At 35.7% G+C, this 22,602-nt stretch overlaps 1 protein-coding gene across 1 annotated transcript in view; it reads right to left on the minus strand.

Moving 5' to 3' along the window:
* Positions 1-22,602, minus strand: part of SLC9C1 (solute carrier family 9 member C1) — a 107,707-nt gene that overhangs the window by 56,845 nt on the left and 28,260 nt on the right. The window contains exons 8-13 of the mRNA XM_043448877.1: positions 22,179-22,340; positions 15,713-15,812; positions 12,022-12,165; positions 9,869-10,043; positions 2,095-2,176; positions 30-196 (exon numbers count right to left, since the gene is read on the minus strand). Coding sequence (XP_043304812.1) covers positions 30-196; positions 2,095-2,176; positions 9,869-10,043; positions 12,022-12,165; positions 15,713-15,812; positions 22,179-22,340 — 830 coding nt within the window. The remainder of the gene's footprint in view (positions 1-29; positions 197-2,094; positions 2,177-9,868; positions 10,044-12,021; positions 12,166-15,712; positions 15,813-22,178; positions 22,341-22,602) is intronic.

Below are 22,602 nucleotides of genomic sequence, written 5' to 3' on the forward strand. Positions count from 1 at the left end.
GTAATACTTAAAAAATATTACTTGCTTACTGCATATGGGTTTTGAAGTATAATTGCTTTCTCAACTATGTTCCAATCTGCATTAGCAAGATCTTTGTCAAATTTGAGTGCAGAGGCTACAGATTTGGTTAGTTCTTGAAAGTGTTGAAATGTATAATACAGTGATTTATACTTTGTTGATGTGACATCACGAAGACCTTTGATAAAAAGAACACATTTTATAAATATTGGACATCATTTTGATAGTATGTACAGAATATATGCACATATACACAAATAAATTTGTAGGAGATACATATGTAGGAGGTATAGATATACATATATGTACACAGAAATATATGCACTTATATATATTTCCTATGTATATGTAAGATCATATATATATTTGATGTACATTTATTTACCTCCAGATATATATAGTTGACCTTTGAACAATATGGGATTCAGGGATGTCAACCCTCCATGCAGTTGAAAATCTGCATATAGCTTTGCAGTTGTCCCTCCATATCTGTGGTTCTGCATCCTCAGTTTCAATAAACTGAGGTTTGTGTTGTACTGAAGTACATATGAAAAAAATTCACATCCACTTATAAGTGGACTGACATAGCTCAAATTCATTTTGATCAAGGATCAGTGGTATATATATACCTCATAAAGGTTTGAAGGACTCTTACTATCAAACACAGATTTCCTTTTTTTTCAACATAGAAGTTTCTTCAAAAAGCAATAATATTCCATGAGCAAATGTTCACTTTTCTCAGTGCAAGTAAACAGACGCTCTACAATAAGAATTTTAGGTTTATTTAGCTACTAAGTAGAACATCTGATGGGCTTCCCTGGTGGCTCAGTGATAAAGAATCTGCTTGCAATGCAGAAGATGTGGGTTCGACCCCTCGGCTGGGGAGATCCCCTGGAGAAAGAAATGGTGACCCATTCCACTATTCTTGCCTGGGAAATCCCATGGACAGGATCTGATACTCTGCAAAATGTTACCTCTTTAATCTGTTCTTCTCATTTTACTATGTCAAGGCCCAGAAAAGAAAAAAGTAAATGGTAAAAAGGATATGGCTACAAACATGAGAATGAAGATTCAATATTACCCATAAAGATGAAATTTAAGATTGGTTAAGAAAATGTCATATGAATGAAACAGAAAGGGTGCTAGAGCAGTTAAGAGTAAAGTGGATTAAAAACATTAGAGGAATGTACTTTTAGTTTGTTAACTGCCATTACTGAGTTGTGTGATCTTAGACAAGAACTTTTAACTCTTTAGATTTCAATTTTTCGGTTGTTAAAAAGTAGGAGATGGAAGCAGTCATACTGCATAGAGTAGGTGCCTCCTAAAGCTGGTGTTTCTGCTCCTGCTCTCTTCATAGGCCCCAGTCAGCTATCCAGAGTCGTCTTTTTAAGGACCTTATTCATAAAATTACACCTACTTGCTTAAAACCAACCAAGAAATCCATTTACCTCTTAGAATAAAATCTTAAAATTCAAGGTCTTTCATGATCTAGCTCTTTCCCTACCTCTCCCATCTGGACTTCCTCCACTATTGACATAGTTCTCAAAGGTTCCAGCACCTTACCTTCTTTTCTTGAACACGCTTGGTTTCTAACCTCCTCAGGAACCTACTGCATGTTGTATTTCTACTTTCTTCACATGTGGTTTGAGCACTGTCGTGCACCAGTGACACTCTGATATTACCTTATTTGACTTGTTTAGAGTCTGTCTCTCCTCTCTCCAATTTAGCTTCGACAATTCAGACTTGCCTGTCTTCATAATGCATCACTATCAGCTAGAATAGTGTCTGCATATAAGAGGCTCTTAATAAAAAGTTTGTTGAATAATTAAATAGACATTGTATTATTTCACTTAAACTGGACTAATGTAAATAGGTAATCTTATTTATAAGATTATTGCTTATTGGCTTAATGAACTTATTGGCCTTAATGATTCATGTGACTTTATATTGAGATCCAATTTCCTTTTCAATTAGATACTTTTGATTTGTATTTATATAGCTTTCTTCTTCATTATTAGCAAGTCTTTAGTATATTTGGAATATTTTTCTCTTTACTCAGGAATTAGCAGGGCTTACCAAGTTTAGTAACTGCCATTGGCAAAATAAATCTATTGACAATCAAGGTAATTAAGGATACTGACACTCCATGAAATAATATCTGGAATAGAAAAACAAACCAAAGTAAGTTTTCATCATAATTTCATATAATATACTCTATATTTACCAGTGTAAATTAAGCTAAGTTGTACTATGTCAATATTTGGGAAACATAACGACTTGCTTTGACAAGTATTTATATACTTATAAAGACATTAGGAAAAAAATTTGTTCTTAATTTCGATTTCTGAGCTTCTTGTGTCCTGGGAATAGCCCTGTAGTTTATCAATTCTCGTGTACCACTTACACTTCTATGTACATAGCCACCCAGTTCTCTGTTCAACATTACCAGCACATCTGTGTTAAATAATTCTCTCCACCTAGAAGAAACAACACACGGCCTTGGTATGTTTGTTCTACCACATACTTTGCCTCTCTGGTACCCCGTCATTACCAGAAAAAAAGGTGAAAGTGAAGCTGCTCAGTCCTGTCTGACTCTTTGCAGCTCCATGGACCATACAATCCATGGAATTCTTCAGGCCAGAATGCTGGAGTTGACAACCTTTCCTTTCTCCAGGGGGGTCTTCCCAACCCAGGGATCGAACCCAGGGCTCCCACGTTGCAGGTGGATTCTCTACCAGCGTTACCAGAAGGGAGGAGCAGTTGATTCCTTTGGTGTCACTTTTTTTTTCCTCCTCGTATATCTCAAGTTATCTCCACAGACAGATGAAGAAACACTTCTCAGTCTGATATTACATATTTCCATCGATTTATGGAATTCTAACTTCAGGAATTTATTTTAAACTCTTAGCCAGTCCTCTATTCTTTGGCTACAGATCGAAATTAGAGACAGAATGTGACCAGAGGCTTTCACGGCTGCACACTCGGATCACTTGAGAAATTCTAAATACTGGTGCATAGGACGCTCTCACTGAATATTCTAATTTAATTCCTCAAGGGGGCCACCCCTGCACTGGTCATTAGGAAAACCAAGGTGTGATCTACACAGAGTGAAATGTACTTGTGCATCTGATAAGTTTTGACAGTGCATACACCCATATTACCCTCAATCCTTTCAAGATGTATGATATTCTCATATCCTCTAAATTTCCCCAGTGCTGCTCCAATCAATCCTCACCAGACAAGAGACAACTACTGTTTCTATTTCTATAGATGGGATATGCCAATTCTAAAATCTTCATTTAAACTGAATATTATGTTTCTCAATGTAGTTTTAATTTGCATTTCCCTAGAGTAATGATGTTGAACATTTTAATATGCTTAGTGGTATATACATTTCCTTTTGAAACACTTGTTCAACTCTTTTGCCTGTTTTAAAAATTGGGTTGCTTTTTTGTTACAAAATTGTAGACATTTTGAAAATTATATTCTGGAGAGAAGTACGTTGTCGTATAGATGGACAACAGACACATGAACAGAAACTCAATATTGCCAGTTATTAGAGAAATGCAAATTGAAACCACAGTGACATATCACCTCACACCAGTCAGAATATCATAGTTAAAAAGTCTATGAATAATAAATGCTGGAAAGAGTGTGGAGAAACAGGAATTCTCCTACATGGTTGGTGGGAATATATCAATAAATTGACGAGTCCACAATGGAGAACAGTATGGAGATTTCTTAAAAAGCTGAAAACTGAGCTACCATATGATTCTGCAATCCCATTCCTGGATATATATCTGGAGAAAACTCAAATTCAAAAATACTTGTGCCCCAGCGTTCACTGCAGCACTATGTATGACAGCCAAGATATGGAACCAACCTAAATGCCCATTGGCAGATAAATGGATAAAGAAAATGGGGTACATACATATGGTGGAATATTACTCAGCCATAAGAATGAATGAAATAACACCATGTGCATTAACATGGGTAGACCTAGAGATTAACATACTAAGTGAAATAAATCAAACAAAGACAAATATCATATGATATCACTTGTATGTGGAATCTAAAAAAACTACAGAAAATGTGCATATCAGATATATGATATATGTTATTATGAATACTTCCTCTCAGTTTGTGACCACCTTCCTTATCCATTTCAAAAGTTATCTTTTGATGAGCAAACATTTTTAAAGTTGAGGACTCCAATTATTACTGTTTTTGGTTTTAAAACCTTTTGTCTATTCCAAGGCTGCAAAGGTATTCTCTTGTTTTCTTCCAGAAGTTTTAGAGTTTTTCATTTTATTTAAGACTCTGATCCATCTCCAATCAGTTTTACATATGGTGTGAAGTAAAAAATAAAAGATTCTGCTTTTATTTATCTTATAACTGGAAGTTTGTACCTTTAGACTGCCTTTATCCATTTCCTCTATCTCCACTTATCATCTATGGAAATCACTAATATGTTCTCTCATTCTATGAGTTCAGTTTTTTTAGATTTTACAAACACTTTTTTGAATGTTAAACTAAAATTATGGACATATTTTTGAATGAATACTTAACCATAATGTCTTATACTTCTTATATATTTAAAATTAATTGGCTATATATTTTTTAAGAATTTTTGCATCATGTTTATTCAGTGGTTTAATCAGTTTTTTGTTTGTAATTCTCGTTGTTGGTATTTAGTATCACACTGGGCTGGCCACATAAAATAAGAAAGTGTTTCATCATTCTCTATTTTATGAGAGAGTTTGTTTAGAATTGTTATCATTTATTCATTAAATGTTTGGAAGAATTCACCAGTCAAGCCGTCTTGGCTTCTAGCTTATGAGAAAGTTTTAATTTATATATATAATTTCTTTAACACATAGAGGACTATTCAGAGTTTATATTTTCTTTTGTGTCAGTTTAGGTACATTGTATTTTTTGAGGAATTTAACCACTTTCACCTTAGGTGTTCAATTGTTTGGACAAAAGTTATGCATAGTTTTTATTTATTACTCCTTTAATTGCTGTATAATTTATAGTCATGGTCTTTTTCATTACTGATATCAATCATTTGTTTCCTCTTTCTTTCTCCCTCTTTTGTTCTTTTTTAATGTTTAACATTTTAAGATAGTTGTAGATTCACATACAGTCTTAAGAAATAGGTCCTGTGTAATATTTAGCCAGTTGCCCCCAAAGGTATCACAATCAGGATATTGACAATGACACAGTCATTGACACAGTCAAGATACAGAACTGTTCATAAGTATTCCTCATGTTGCCTTTTATAGTCACTTTTATTTCCCTCCTGTCCTCATTTCTTTATTCCTGGCAACCACTAATTCGTTCAGTTCAGTCACATCCGACTTTTTGCAACCCATGGACTGCAGCACGCCAGGCTTCCCTGTCCATGAACTCCCGGAGCTTGCTCAAACTCATGTCCATTGAATTGGTGATGCCATCCAATCATCTCATCCTCTGTCGTCCCCTTCTCCTCCTTCCTTCAGTCTTTCTCAGCATCAGGGTCTTTTCCAATGAGTCAGTTCTTCACATCAAGTAGCCAAAGTATTGGCGCTTCAGCTTCAGCATCAGTCCTTCCAATGAATATTCAGGACTGATTTTCTTTTGGATTGACTGGTTTGATCTCCTTACAGTCCAGGGGACTCTCAAGAGTCTTCTCCAACCCCACAATTCAAAAGCATCAATTCTTTGGTGCTCAGCTTTCTTTACAGTCCAACTCTCACATCCATACATGACCACTGGAAAAACCATAGCTTTGACTAGATGGACCTTTGTTGGCAAAGTAATGTCTCTGCTTTTTAATATGCTGTCTAGGTAGGTCATAGCTTTTCTTCCAAGGAGCAATCATCTTTTAATTTCATGGCTGCAGTCACCATCTGCAGTAATTTTGGAGTCCAATAAAATAAAGTCTGTCACAGTTTCCATTGTTTCCCCATCTATATGCCATGAAGTGGTGGAACCAGATGCCATGATCTTGGTTTTTTGAATGTTGAATTTTAAGCCAACTTTTTCACTCTCCTCTTTCACTTTCATCAAGGGGCTCTTTAGTTCCTATTCTAATCACTAATCTGTTCTCAATTTCTATATCTTTGTCTGGCAACTGCTCATCTGTTCTCAATTTCTACATTTTCATAAGAATGTTATACAATTCAAATCATGAAGTATGTATTCTGTTTTGAATAATTCTCTGGAGATTTATCAAAGTTGTTGCTTTTATTAATAGTTTGTTCCTTTTTACTGCTGAGTAGCATTCCAAAGTAAAATTGTACAAACCTACTAAAGGACATCTGAATTGTTTCCAGATGTCTGGTTATTATAAATACAGCTACTATAAAAATTCACATACAGGTGTGTTAGACATAGATCTCCAGGCTAAATCCCCAGGAGAACAATTGCTGTATGGTAGTTGCATGTGTAACTGCCAAATTATTTTTGATTGGAGGGTAATTGCTTTAGAATGCTGTGTTGCTTGCCAAGTTCTTTCCCGGAGTGACTGTACTATGTGATACTCCTACTAGCATCTGGGAGTGGGCAGTTTCTCTGCATCCTTACCAACATTTGGTGTCATCACCATATTTTATTTTAGGCTTTCTGATAGATGATATCTTTCTGTTTTCTCAGTTTGCATGTCTCCAGTGGCTAATGACATTGACCACCTTTTTTATTTTTATTTGTCATCTGTATATCCCTTTCAGTGAAATGTCTCTTTCTGTATTCTATGTGTTGTACTGTTAAAAGTTTTCAATTTTGAAGAAGTGTAATTTCTTCTTTTATTTTTTTCTTTTCTGGATTATGCTCTTGGTATCTTTGTGTTATAATAGGTCCTAAAGGTTTTACCCCAAGCTTAAAAAAAGTTTTCTGGTTTTACACTTTATATTTAATTCTGTGATCCACTTTGAACTAATTTTTATAGAAGAAGTGAGGCTTAGGTCAAGGTTCTTCTCTCTCTCTCTTTTTTTTTTGTACATGAATGTCCCATTCTTCAGCGTCATTTTAAAGACATCATCTATTTAATCACTTTTGCATATTTATCAAAAACTGTTGGTGATATTTGTTTGAATCTGAGTTCTCTATCCTGTTCCATGCTTCTCTCTCTCTCTGGCAATACTACACAATCTCCATGGCTGTAATCATACCTTAAAACTGGGTATACTGATTCTTACCACTTATTTTTCTCTTTCAAAATTGTTTGTTATTTTAGTTCCTTTGCTTTTTATTACTGAATGATTGTACATGGTATTGTGTCTTTAATTTTTGATTCCTTGAATCAATTGCTAGTATATAGAAATACACTTGATTTTATACTTATATCTTGAGATCATACTAAATTCACTTATTAGTTCCAGGAAGGTTTTTTCCCCCTTCTTTTTGAAGACCCTTGGAATTTTCTATATAGATAATCATACTATCTTCAGTAGGAATAGTTTTATCTCTTCCTTTTGAATATTCTTGTTTTTTTTTTCTCCTTTTTTGTCTTATGGAGCAAGCTAGAATTTTCATCATGATGCTTAGTAAAAAGGATGAGGGTCGGGACTCTTGATTGTTCATAAATTAATTGAGACATTCTTGGATTGTTCCCAGTTATAAGGAGAAAGCATCTTTCACTATTAATTATAATGCTACTTGCGGATTTTTTTTGTAGATGTTCTTTATCTACTTTAGGAAATTCCCTCTTATTTCTACTATTCGAGAGGTTTATCATAAATGGATATTGGTTTTTATTTGCTAAGTGATTTTTCTTCATCAGTTGATATGATTCTATAAATGTCAATTAGATCCTGTTGGTTGATGGTGTTGTTTAGTTCTTCCATATCCTTGCTAATTTTTTTAGTAGTTCTAGCTTCCCTCATGGCTCAGTGGTAAAGACTTTGCCTGCCAATGTAGGAGATGTGGAAGATCCGTTAGAGAGGGAAATGGCAACCCATTTCAGTATTCTTGCCTGGGAAATCCCATGGACAGAGGAATTTGGTGGGCTACAGCCAATGGAGTTGCAAAAGAGTCAGAAACCACTTAGTGACTAAACAAAACAAAAAAAAAAAATACTTCATTAAACAAATTATGGAAAGGAGTGTTAAAGTCTCCAACTGTAGTTTGTCTATTTCTCCTCTTAGCTCTCCATTTTTGCTTCATATATTCTATACACTTGTTTGGAACATATTCAATTCAGTCACTGAACTTGTGAGTAGTAGAGACAGGATTAAGTTAATAATTTAAGCTTTCATTGTAGTGCCTCTTTTTGAGTATTAATAAATTAGCTGTAGGAGTCACCAAATTGAATTAAAGAAGGACTGCTAATTTCTTCTCAACTAGTTAACACTACTGAAACATCCCTCAAAATGATTTGATTGACCAAAGTTTTATTTCAAAAGATGTCTACATGACATTATCGTCATTGTTATCAGAACTCAGATTTACTGTACATTTACTAGATACTAAACAATGTGTTAAGCTTCTTATGTATATTTTTAATTTCTCATAATAACTCTTTGAGACAGTAGAGAGAGTAAGATAGCCAGATAGACTTGGCTCTTACCAGTTTGTGAATGCTGATTATTACATTTTCAGGAAGTTTATAGGCTGACTTATGTTTTGTTGGTGCCAATGATTATGGAACAGAAATTTGGCAAACACTCCCCCTTTCCAACACTCCCCTGTTAAATACCTACTAGCAAACCATTGGTATTATTGCGGACTGCTTTGGAATGAGGGAACAGACACACAGAGGCAGGGGGTGGGGGTCGGAATTAAATAACTTGTGGATGACCACACAATAAATAGCAATTAAAATTTTCAGAACCCAGATCCAAGTGCAATGTTCATCATTACACTGGTCAGGACGTATGATGATGACACTGATTTTGATTATCCAGACAAAGTGGAAATTAGTTAAAAAGAAAGAGGGGTGTGAATGTATTGGTTGCACACTGGTGTCCGACTCTTTGTGATCCCATGAATTGGGGCCCGCCAGGCTCATCTGTCCATGGGATTTTCCAGGCAAGAATACTGGAGTGGGTTGCCATTCCCTTCTCTAGGGGATGGACTCTTTACCATCTGAGCCACTAGGGAAGACTGAAAAGAAAGAGGAGGTTGGTAATATTAGATACTTTGGTTTTTAAAGCAGTCTTTGAATATTTAGTTTTTTTAAAATCTTGATTATTATTTACTTAGATACATAATAATAACCTTGACATGGTTCCCTTTACTCTTAGAAGTTATGTTAAGAAAAAACTCACAATGGAAGTGTTAGATGTGTTGTGATGTCTACATAGAATATTTCTTAAAGAGTTCCTTGAAATTATCTTATTTTGAGATGTGGTAAATGGATAGTCATACACTTTATGTTCTATTGGGCAGAATTTGGGGGTTCTATCTTAGGAGATAACTTCCCTTCATAATTAAAATGTTTTGGTTTCTAGCACTACTAAATGTGGTTTCATAAAGTTACAGAAGGCAATACAACCATTCATAAATAGGTTTCTGCTTTTAAGTAGGTATTAGGAGTAAATTAAAAAAGAATTTTTTAATTTAATGTACTCATTTGTTGAGTACATACTCTGTATCAGGTACTATTTTAAATGATTTATAAATTTTAATTCCCTTAACTTTCACAATAACCCTAATTTTTAGGAGTGTGATGAAGGAGTTTAAAGATATGTAAGCTGGAATGAGGAAGAGGAAAGTTGCCAGCTGCTTTTCTCCTCCCAAGTTTCCCCATCATAGCTAAATCAATCCCACAGTCCAAGTGGGATTGAGCGATCTACTACAAAAGCATATTTTAGTACACAGAAACAGTTTTCATAAAACATTCAAATAGAAAAACTACATCTTTCTTTACTTGAGATTTCTCCCTCTCAGATCCAAGAGAGTTTTCAAAGTAGGCAAGCAGAAGAGCCAAGTTTATATTAGGAGTCCCTTTCATTTCACTCCAGGCCATTATGAATGCCCAGCGCCAGCTGAAACCATGACCAAGTCGAGACAAAAGAGGGCTCAGTAACAGAAAGACCAGAAGTCTAAAAGGCAAAACAGATTTTAAAAAGTTATTTTTGTCATAGAAATTTCTTTCCATCTCATGCTATACTACTCCAATCTATTCCCTGTGAAATTGCCAACTCTCAGAAGAATGAGGCATCTTTGACACACCTTTGGCATTGCAGCAAAGGAAGGCAGAAGGGCATCCCATGCAGAAACATGCCAAGGGAATGGGATTATTCTTTCTTTCTTTCTGTTAGCTAAGCAGTAGAAAAGTTCCACATCACCCTTAAGTGGTGCTTCTTCAGGTAGAAAAGAAAGTGCTAGAAACTTCTATAGATCTACTCTACTCTGGATCCCAGAAACAAATAAAAACAAATTTAATAAATGGGAGAGAAAACAATGCTCTCTCTTTTTCTTTGTAGATTTTAATCATACTGAATTTACACAGTATCAGTTAATTCATTTCTATTTCTTCTTTCAGTCACAGATAATTCTTATATTTTACACTAATTGTATCTGATAATTTGGGACGAATCTCCATTTACTTGGCACTGGCTGACTTAATGTTGTTATTTAGTCCCTAAGTCATGTTGGACTCTTTTGCAGCCCCATGGACTATAGCCAGCTAGGCTCCTCTGTCCATGGAATTCTCCAGGCGAGACTGGAGTGTGTTGCCATTTCCTTCTCCAGGGGATCTTCCTGACGGAGGGATCAAGCCTACATCTCCTGCATTGACAGGCAGATTCTTTACCACTGAGCAACCAGGGAAGCCCAGCTTAGTGATGAGTCCAACCTAAGTTTCCTAGAATGCTAACAATTTGGCTAATAGTATTGTTATAGTGGTTTTCCTCTTCTATATTATCTCCTTTTCAGTTACATAAACAGACTGCTTTCTGAAAGCCTTTTAACATTGGAAAAGAGGCCACAAAACTTATTTAGGCTAACATGACATTTACAAGGAGGACTTCCTTATGATTTTCATTCTTATTTATTTATTTAGACATGAGATAATTTTATTTTCATCTTTTATGAATCAAAGCTAGAAAAATGGTAGCTTGGTCTTCAACACTTTATCTTAGTGAAAAGTAGCAACACAGCAGAATACCAGAAGCACAAGATCACTGGACAGAGCAGGTAAATGATATGAAATAATAGTGAATAGTCATTTAAGAGGGAAGAAAGGCTATTGTTCTTTTTTTTAATTGGAGTATAGTTGATTTACAATGCTGTGTTAGCTTTAGGTATTCAGCGAAGTGAATCAGTTATACACATACAAATATCGCCCTCTTTCTGATTCTCTCCCGTACAGGCCGCTACATGGTTCTGAGCACAGTCCCCTGGGCTCTTCAGCAGGTCTTTGTCACGTGCCTATTTTACATCTGGGGCGGTAGTTTAGTCGCTAAGTCATGTCCCGCTCTTGTGACCCCAGGACTGCAGCCCACCAGACTCCTCTGTCCATGGGGTTTCCCAGGCAAGAACACTGGCGTGGGTTGCCATTTCTTTCTCCAGGGGATCTTCCCAACCCAGGGATCAAACCTGGGCCTTCTTCATTGCAAGCAGTGTGTATATGTCAATCCTGGTCTCCCAGTTTGTCCCACTCTTATTTTTAAAAAGCTATTTCCAACTATACTTTATTAATACAAATTATCTGTCATAAAATATTAAACAAATAAAACAAGTTAACATTTTAATTTATAATAGGTGTCTAACTTCATGAAACCTCATAGAATAAAAAACAATACAAAACTCTGGAGGAAATATGTGAAATAGTAGTGTTCGCCTCTAGGTAGTAAAGATTATGAGAGTTTTTTTCTTTTTTTCAAAAACTTTACAACATGCTTGCATTGTTTTGAAATGCAGTTAAAAACTGAAAACACTAAGTCTTAATTTGCTCATGATTCCTTGGGAAATTTGAGTGAATTCTTCATTCCAGAATGAAACATTTCTGTCATTTAAAGAATATCTTCAGGCTTAGTCAATATCACATAAATAGAAAAATTCAAATGGCTTTCTTACCTGAACATAATAAGTGTTAAGTAGATATTTAATGAATAATATATATCAGAAAATGATATATATAAATATGTATGTGCAGGAATTAGAAGTCCAGTGAAAGTAAACACCATAATAAAAGCAACAAATGATAGACAATTCCAGAATCTGCATGTTTAGAAAAAAATTAAATATAGTTGAGATAGTTAACTGAGCTAACATAGTCAATGCAAGGCTTATCTATGTGAGGCATTGTGCTAGGCGTCATGAAGAAAATAAAGATGAATAAGACATTCACCAACACTCAAGGAGTGCGTAATTTAACTGGGGAGAAAGGAACGCTAAGATAAGTAAACAAATACTTCTAAAGCAATTTTAACCAGTTTGCACTGAATATAAATTAGTGTCTCTTTTTGGGGTTGACTTTGAAAGACATGTTAGGTTGTAGCTATGCTATTTGACAAAACTCATTCAGGTACTATGGTTCAAGTAGCTAGAAAATACTATGGTTCAAGTAGCTAGTCCTTGTATCATTAGGAAGAGCTAAAATTGTTTATTTTAAAAGGAAATACTGAACTCCTAGTCTGATTTACATAGTGATAGAATTAAGCCTTTGCCCAAAGTCTAGCTTGCACTTAAAGAATGTGAATGAATCTTTTATTCACGTGAATGCCCTTTGTAGACTCTGTGATCTCTGAGTCTGTGCTTATTCAAGTACTCCAGAGCCTAGGAAAATGGCATCATTCCCAAACTCATGTTCTCAACAGTTGCAGGCAAAACAGTTTGAAAAAGCACACTCAGACATCATTATTTGTCATTTTGGGTGTTGGGATCATAGCTATTTAAAACTTACTTCTCGTTATCTCTCTGTGTATTTCCTGTCTTTAATTTGACATTATATGTATAGCAAAATAAATTGAAAAGCTTAAAAGGGCACATGAATATTACTTCATGAGAGGAAAAAGAGCTTGGTTTTACCCATATGCTGCCAGACTCTGTCCCTGAAAAACAAATACCTAGCTATTACCAGAGAAAATTTCATTATGATACATTGAGGGGGGAAAAAAACTCAGTCTCATTAATTAGCACAAAATGTAATGAAATCAGTTAAGTAACAAATGCTGAGGAGTTATTAAGACTCTTTCATATGTAGTAGAAATTAATGGGAGAAATTGGATGAGGAGGAAACCAGATTCTCCAAGGAACCAGTGCCCATTATATTCAGAGCATAAACGAGCTGAAAACCAAGCTCCAAAACCATCTAATAGACCTGCGCATGTACACATGTGTGTGCATGTGTGCAATCAGTCAGGCACGCAGTAAAAAAGCTTCTGAATTTTTTAAAATAGCACCTTTTCTTTATGTGGTGATGAGTTGTCCCAACAAATCTAGATCTTTTATAGGAGCAAAGGGTTGCAACACTGTCTGTATTTAAGTATTATCTAGGAAGAGTTTTTTTAAATCAGACATCACAAGCTTCACCCTCATAGATTTTGATATTATGAATCTAAGCATATGTGTCATTTTTATATCTTAATGTTGCATAGCCCCTAGCCTAGAGGAGTGAGAAGACCTTATGGCCTGGACATTTTAGGAACATCAATTTGCCAGGAATAGAGGATTATACAAGTTGACAAGGAAATACCTCTTATTTGGGAATTTCTTCCTAAAAAGGTGATGTATGAATAGAAGCATGAAAGAACTAAGGCAGCCACTTATGCTAATATGTAAAGAAGCACATTTCAAGAGCAGAAGCCCAAGGACGCAAGTCAAACAGGGACCCTCTTTGGCATGTATGAGGAATAGCCAAGTGTGGGTAGAGGCGAGTGGGCGAGGGTGAGAGTGGCAGAAATGAATTACCGTAGTAACAAGGGGACAAATAGAGCCCCTGTTTGCCATGAAAACAACCTTGGTTTGTAGCCAAATGAGATGAGAAGTTATTAGATGATTTTTAAACACAAGAAATGATTTGGATAAGGAGGGAGTGAGGTGGATGATGGTCAGAAAATAGCATAGGATCAATGCATTGTCTTCTCAGTGTGACTATGTAATTGTTAGAATTGGAGTCCTAGGGGGGTAAACTGAAAAGATGGGAGACAGTGTAGACCTCTGTAGCATTTAATAGGATTTACTATTATTATCTTAGATTTCTACTCTCTTGCAGAGTAGGAGCTGGTTCATATTGTATTTTAAATATTATAATTGTTGAACGTGAAATTATGAAGTGATTATTTGTATGAGCATAAAGTGGGTGGCTGAAGCAGAGTGGTAAATATGATCGCAAGAGGAGAAGTCCTGGAATTGAAAGGTGAGGGAATAGAAGCATTAGCTGAATGAATATTGACTGACATCACTAAGAATGGTGAGTTGTGATGTTGGAATGTCACAGTGAGAGGGGGCCAAAATCGTCACAAAATGGAGAGTGTGATTCTGGGTTCTACAACCAACAGGGTGACAGGTGGTATAAGCTGATGCTATAAGCTGGTGGTATAAGCAGCTTCGAAACTGGCTGCTTCTGGGGAAGAAGAAGGAAAATAGAATAGAAATGACTGAGGTACAGAAAGATCACCCACCTCCACTCTAGGCTTGTAGCACCAGGGATGCAGGAGAGAAAGACACTATAACCTTTAAGGAACACAAGGGAAATCATGTCTTCAGGGGAGATCCAGGTTTCAGTTAGAGCAAGAATGAAGGGAGCCTTCAGAATCACTCCCCATAGATACAAATACATGCATAACATGTTTAATTCTTCCTACAGTGGTGGCCCAAATAATGCTACCTAGCTGCTAATAAACTGGCTTCCATTATAATTGACATGAAATTTTAGTGACATGCTCTCAAAGCCTGTAATCTGTATTTTTAAGCTTCTGACTTCTGAACTCATTTCATCTTTCACAATGTTCTCCCAAATGTCAAAAAAATCATTGATTTAGTTCAGGGCCTCTGTTAACACATATCTTGTTATTGTGTCATTTAGGCCAAGTTCCCATCCCATGTATTGAAACATTTCAGAAAATATCTTCCTTTAAGACCAACACAGACTCCACTGACCCCTCAGGTAGGTACCCTCAAGCAAGGCACAATTTGTACTTTTCTATTTTCTTTTTTAATGCTGCTAATTGTATTTAAATGTCCTGGCTTACTTTTTAAATTGACTTTGCATGGCCTCTCTTCACTGTCTTTAAAATATTGGTCTTTCATTCTAGAGGCATTGCCTTACTGATCCATATTGGAGCCTGAGGCAAAAGGAACTATCAGTAATATTGATCTTTAAAAATTTTGTATTTTCACCATTGATTTTTTGCATTAATTTTGATTTTAAAATATTGTATTAAAATATTTATCTTGATTATTGAATCTTTTGGCATCCTCTTAGATTTTGTGCCTGAGATGAGGGCCTCACTTCCCTTACTTTAACCCTGGCTCTGTCTAGGGGATCAGACTGAACACTACTGAGTAATATGGTCAGGGACGTAAGGGAATTAGTAGTGAAATACAGTCAATGTGAACTCAAGGTAAGGTTACAAATTTTATCTGAAATTAGAGGTTTAAGGAACATAAGCAATAGAATTTTTAAAGGTGGGGGGGGGGGCGGTTATTTTCAGTTGGCTAGCTTCCAAGTCAGTATCTTATTCTGGCCATGTAAATGTAGTTACTGTTTTAATGTTATAACTTCAATATATGAAAACAAAGTAAAAGTATGCTAGTCACTTACTCAAGAAGAAGTGCTTCAACTCCTGGTTTAAAACTTGTAGAATTAAAAAAAAGTCCCATAATGACAAGAGTAAATATTCCAGACATTTCAGTTAGCTCACCTATTTTTTTTAAGGAAATAAATAAAAAGTATTAATTTAACATCAAGAGTGGTACCAATACTCCCAGAGATGAAAACATCCTGATATCTGATAGTAGGGACTTCATAGAGAGGCTATCACACTTGGTTCCCACTGAATAATGTCACAAATGATCACTACAGACCAACTGTTCCTCCTGCTCAGATTCACATTCAGTGTGCGGAGAAGTCTGTACTGGACATCCTTGCTCTGCTTTGGCTTCCGATCATTGGCAGCAATGTGGAACTCACAAATCTTTTCAGGTACCCCAGTGAGGCTAGAGCACCCTCCATAGGTCTGATTTTTTCAGAGCAGCTCTGGATGAATTAAGTGGAAGTAAGCTGATGAGCCCTCTATGGACTAGCCTACTTCATATACTTCTTCTTGGGAGACAGCAGGAGATAGGAATGATTTGATTTTGTGACAAGGCTAAGAAAGTGGAGCCAAGAGAAACCCAATGCAGATCTGCTTCCCAGTTTAATTATGGTTTGGTGCACTTACTGTCTGAGACGGAAAAGTGTAAAAAACTGTGGAAACTCTTAAATATCATCAACTTTCATGAATTAGAGGGAAAAACAATTTTGGAAGTGGCTTATGAAAGTGACATATTATCACTGTGAAAAATTCAAATAATATAGTACAGTATAGTATAGAGATTATATTTTTTTAGAAAAAGGTGGTAGTTAAGTTGCTAAGTCATATCCGACTCTTGCAACCCCATGGACTGTAGCCCACCAAGCTCCTCCATCCATGGGATTCTCCAGGCAAGAACACTGGACTGGGTTGCCATTTCCTTCTCCAGGGGATCTTCCTGACCCAGAAATTCTTTCCAAGATTCTTCCCAACCCAGGAATTCTTCCCAGGAATCTTCCTGACCCAGGAATCAAACCGGGGTCTTCTGCATTGCAGGCAGATTAGAAAAAGGGAACACCCATAACTACACTGCCAAGAATTCAGGTAAATTTTTGAAGAAAATTTTGATTGAAATTTCTATTGAGGAGAGGACTATATTTGCCTAGAAGAAGTCATTTGATAAGCTATTTGACAGTACAGTATGAGACCCAAAAGGCAACTCCAAGCATTAAAAGCTGCTTGCTGAATTTCTGTACAGAAGACAAGTGGTAAAAATTAAGTAGGAAATATAGAAAAGTGAGGAGATAATGGTAGATGTCGGATCTCAGAATTGTGAACTGCACAATGTAATTTTCTCTGTGAGCTCCGCTTGTTTTCACTTTCACTAAAGTTCACCAAGAAGCAGAAATTGTTAGATATTTAGGAGGAGACAGCAGAGATTATGAGGAAGAAAACTCCAGAAACTGTCAGAAATTTTGAGGAGTTATCTTTGGGTTGGGCTTCCCTTGTTGCTCAGCTGGTAAAGAATCTGCCTGCAATGTGGGAGACCTGAGTTTGATCCCTGGGTTGGGAAGATCCCCTAGAGAAGGGAATGGCTATCCATTCCAGTACTCAAGCCTAGAGAATTCCATGGACTGTATAGTCCATGGGGTCGTAAAGAGTCAGACACAACTCAGCGTGTCTATTGGAAGCTTAAGATAACTGGATCAAGATTTTGGGAGTGGAGTACCCAGTGAACACACAGAAGCTCATATCCAGCATACATATACATAAAGTCACACATTAAGAAAATCTACAGAGGGATTATCCCTGGAGAAGAAAATGGCAACCCCCTCCAGTATTCTTGCCTGGGAAATCCCATGGACAGAAGAGCCTGGTGAGCACCATTGCATGGGGTCCCAAAGAGTCAGACATGAGTGAATGACTAAACAAGCACCCAAAGAGGGATTGTAGAGCAATACTGCTTTGTAATGGGCTAATTATTTTTTCTCTTAATGTTTAGCAGACTTTGTTCTAGGTAACAGTTACAAATTAAAATTTTGCTTTAATATTAAAGAATATGGTGGATATGCCACTTTTCATAGGCTCTTCTGGTAGCTCAGCTGGTAAAGAATCTGCCTGCAATGCAGGACACCCAGGTTTGATTCTTGGGTGGGGCAAGTTCTCCTGGAGAAGGGATAGGTTACCCACTCCAGTATTCTTGGGCTTCTCTGATGGCTCAGACGGTAAAGAATCCACTCGCAGTGTAGGAGACCTGGGTTCTGTCCCTGAGTTGGGAAGATCCCCTGGAGGAGGGCATGGCAAACCACTGCAGTATTCTTGCCTGGAGAATCCCCGTGGACAGAGGAGCCTGACGGGCTATAGTCCATAGGGTTGCAAAGAGTCAGACACAACTGAGCGATTAAGCACAGCACACATTTATCAAATGGATCCGTTTCCCTGGTTAATTTGTATTCCTCTGTTATAGCAGTCGTATTTTAATTATTATAGGCTTATTAAATGTCTATTATCCACGTAGTAGGAAAAATCCTTCACTTAAATAGATTGTCATGCCATATGACATATGTCATAAACATAGCCTCACAGTTTATGTTTCCAGATGAATTTTTTAAATTTTTCTGTAAAATTTCACTTCCCTCCAACTTTCTATCATTATTTGATTTAGATTGTGATAACTTTTTAAAATATTCATTTATTTGACAGGCCAGAGTAAAAGTTTTTTACATTAGATTTATACTTACTCATTATCTGCTTTCTAAAATATTTATTGAGACATCATGACTCTAAAAAAGTTCAATTATTTTCTTGGAGATTAGGGTAGGGGATTATAAAATACAAGCTAGTATGTATAAACTAAATAAGCAACAAAGATGTCTATTGTCCCACACAAGGAAATATAGCCATTATTTTGTAATAACTTTAAATGGAATATAATCTATAAAAATTCTGAATCACTATATTGCATACTTGAAAAATAATATAACATTGTAAATCAACTCTACTTAAATTTTAAAAATTAAATAAATAAAATTATTTCCTTGAGCATAACCTTTAATCTTTCTGTTTTAATGGTTAAAGATCAGATGAGAGTTTATTACAATGATGCTGTTACAGGAAATTTAGTTATTTCTGTGACATACAACATTTTAGGATAATTAGAATTATAATAACATTGTATCAGGATGTATCAGATTTTTTGGAACTTCATGGAATTTCTAGAACAGTTATATTAATAACATTCACCCATACAATATAACCTAAGAAGGTTTCTCATCACTTATTTTAACCCTTAATCTTGAGGCTATTCTTCCTTACTTGATGATGTTAAAAGAAATCATATTTGCTGAAATACGTTTTGAAGGTTTAGGTATGTACAAGGTAGTGCATAGTGAATGCATTTGTACTGGCTGATCATTCTGTCACTATTTATTAATTCGTTAACGGATTCTGTAAACTCACTAGATTATAATTGGCTTAAATCCAGATTGGTTTGGAAACCTCAAATATTTGTGTTATGCCTTTCCTTTCTCAGAAATGAAAATAACGGATTCTGTTGCTCTAGCATTTCTACAAAGAAGTTTTCCTTTGTGTCTACTGAAATTTTTAATTTTCAGAAAACTTGTGTAGTTTTCTGTTTGGGTCCAAACTTTTGCTAAGTTTATTCCTTGATATTTTCTAACTTTTTGTCAGTGTAAAGAGAATCAATTTTCATTATGTGTTATACTAGTTGTGAGTGTGTGTGCTCAGTCACTTCAGCTGTGTCCAAATCTTTCTGACCCTATGGACTGTAGCCTGCCAGGCTCCTTTTTCATAGGATTCTCCAGGCAAGAATGCTGGCGTGGGTTGCCCTCTCTTTCTCCAGGGGATCTTCCTGACCCAGGGAGAGAACTGCATCTCCTATGTCTCCAGGATTGCAGGTGGATTCTTCACCTGTTGAGTCACTGGGGAAGCCCCTGTAACTAATTACTGCTGGTTTGTAAGAATGTTGTTTGATTTATTGATTTTTAAAATATTTATCTTTTATCAATCATTAAAGAGCCTTGCTATCTTGGTTTATTAATTAAGTCTCTTGGGTTTTTATATACTCTAAAATGTTGTGACTAATGTAACCATTTTTTCTTTAAAATATGTATAAAACTGTATTTTTTTTCTTATTATATTAGCTAGAGCTTCCAGAATTATTTTTATTCATGGATATGAGGCTAGGCAACATTGTCTTATTCTTAAATGTAATGGAAAGATATAGAGTCAGTTGGGAAGTTGGTATTATCACACATGCCAACTTCAAATCATTTGTAGAGCTGTCTAAAGGGCTGAATGGAAAGTGATTCTGAGGCAGTATCAGGAAACAGCGATATTGGTAATCATTGTCTGCTGTACCTCTGTGAGAAGGGAGTTGTGGTAAACGGATTAGCAATGTGATAGAATTTTTAATATTAGCCTTCCTTGATCTGTAACTTCTATTTTTATTACCTTCTTGATCTAAGAGTTACCAAGAACAGTTTGCTTTTAACTTCAGGCAGTTAGAATATTTATTTTTAAAGATCCTCCTTTTAAGACAACTCTTTAACAAGTGGTGATGGGAAAACTGGTCAACCACTTGTAAAAGAATAAAACTAGAACACTTTCTAACACCATACACAAAAATAAACTCAAAATGGATTAAAGATCTAAATGTAAGACCAAAAACTATAAAACTCCTAGAGGAGAACATAGGCAAAACACTCTCCGACATAAATCACAGCAGGATCCTCTACGACCCACCTCCCAGAATATTGGAAATAAAAGCAAAACTAAACAAATGGGACCTAATGAAACTTAAAAGCTTTTGCACAACAAAGGAAACTATAAGTAAGGTGAAAAGACAGCCCTCAGATTGGGAGAAAATAATAGCAAATGAAGCAACAGACAAAAGATTAATCTCAAAAATATACAAGCAACTCCTGAAGCTCAATTCCAGAAAAATAAATGACCCAATCAAAAAATGGGCCAAAGAACTAAACAGACATTTCTCCAAAGAAGACATACAGATGGCTAACAAACACATGAAAAGATGCTCAACATCACTCATTATCAGAGAAATGCAAATCAAAACCACAATGAGGTACCATTGCACGCCAGTCAGGATGGCTGCTATCCAAAAGTCTACAAGCAATAAATGCTGGAGAGGGTGTGGAGAAAAGGGAACCCTCTTACACTGTTGGTGGGAATGCAAACTAGTACAGCCACTATGGAGAACAGTGTGGAAAAAAAAAAAAAAACTGGAAATAGAACTGCCATATGACCCAGCAATCCCACTTCTGGGCATACACACTGAGGAAACCAGATCTGAAAGAGACACGTGCACCCCAATGTTCATCGCGGCACTGTTTATAATAGCCAGGACATAGAAGCAATATAGATGCCCATCAGCAGACGAATGGATAAGGAAACTGTGGTATATATACACCATGGAATATCACTCAGCCATTAAAAAGAACTCATTTGAATCAGTTCTAATGAGATGGATGAAACTGGAGCCCATTATACAGAGTGAAGTAAGCCAGAAAGATGAAGACCAATACAGTGTACTAACGCATATATATGGAATTTAGAAAGATGGTAATGATAACCCTATATGCAAAACAGAAAAAGAGACACAGATGTACAGAACAGACTTTTGGACTCTGTGGGAGAAGGCAAGGGTGGGATGTTTTGAGAGAACGGCATCGAAACATGTATATTATCTAGGGTGAAACAGATCACCAGCCCAGGCTGGATGCATGAGACAAGTGCTTGGGCCTGGTGCACTGCGAAGACCCAGAGGAATCGGGTGGAGAGGGAGGTGGGAGGGGGGATCGGGACGGGGAGTACATGTAAATCCATGGCTGATTCATGTCAATGTATGACAAAAACCACTACAATATTGTAAAGTAATTAGCCTCCAACTAATAAAAATAAATGGAGAAAAAAAATAAAGATCCTCCTTTTGAAGTAAGCATTTAATTGCACTGTAGCTGAATAATGTTTGAAATTTTATTGATATGTTCTTCTAGTCTAGTTTATTTCTGTTAATGTCTATAGGTATGTGTAAAGAATAAGCATTCTATTTTGGAAGATAAAACTCTATATATCTTGGGAGTCAAGCATTTAAGTTTTCATATAAATCTTTCATAGCCATAGTCATTTTTTTAATCCAATTGGTTATGAAATTATCTAGGAAAGGCCTGTTAAAGTTTCTCCTTGTAATTATGATTTTGCAGTTTCTCTTATTATAATTATCTTTATGTATCTTGGTACATTGTTTCCTATTGCATACATATTAATATTTTAATGTCTTTTGATAAATTATTTACAAAAATATTCCTTCTAGATCAGTTGCATGGTGGTTTTTTGTTTTTTTGTCTTTTTTTTTTTTTTTTTTGCTTTTCACCTGGTAAATATTTCCCACATCTTTATATCTTTAATTTGAACCTTTTTTTATTATTTAATTTTAGGCATAGTCCCCTTACTTACAAATATAGAAGATGAGGTACAGAAATGAAAAGCTGAGACTTATATGATTGACATCCTCTCCAAAAACAGTAGACAGCCATAGTTGAATCAGTTTTGAACTAACAATTCCAAACAAGAAACTTACTATAAGTTGTAACCAAATTTCTCTCACAATGATATAGGCTAAAAGAAAAGGGAATAAATAAGAAAATAATTAATAGAATTTATGTACTTTTAATTTTAAGTGATAATCTGGGTCAACTTTTCTTTCTGACATTATCTTTTAAAATAGCTCATAGCCTTTGGGATAGATGTAGGGTATTTTCTTATTCTTAAATTGAAAGAGTTTCTTTTCAAATGCCAAAAGTCACAGTTAAATTGATAAAATTTGATCAGTTTAGTTTAAGAGCTTTTTAAGTCCCCATTCAGGAATATATATTTATTT

Source organism: Cervus canadensis, chromosome 27 (genome assembly GCF_019320065.1).
Source record: "Cervus canadensis isolate Bull #8, Minnesota chromosome 27, ASM1932006v1, whole genome shotgun sequence".
NCBI classification, from domain to species: domain Eukaryota; kingdom Metazoa; phylum Chordata; class Mammalia; order Artiodactyla; family Cervidae; genus Cervus; species Cervus canadensis.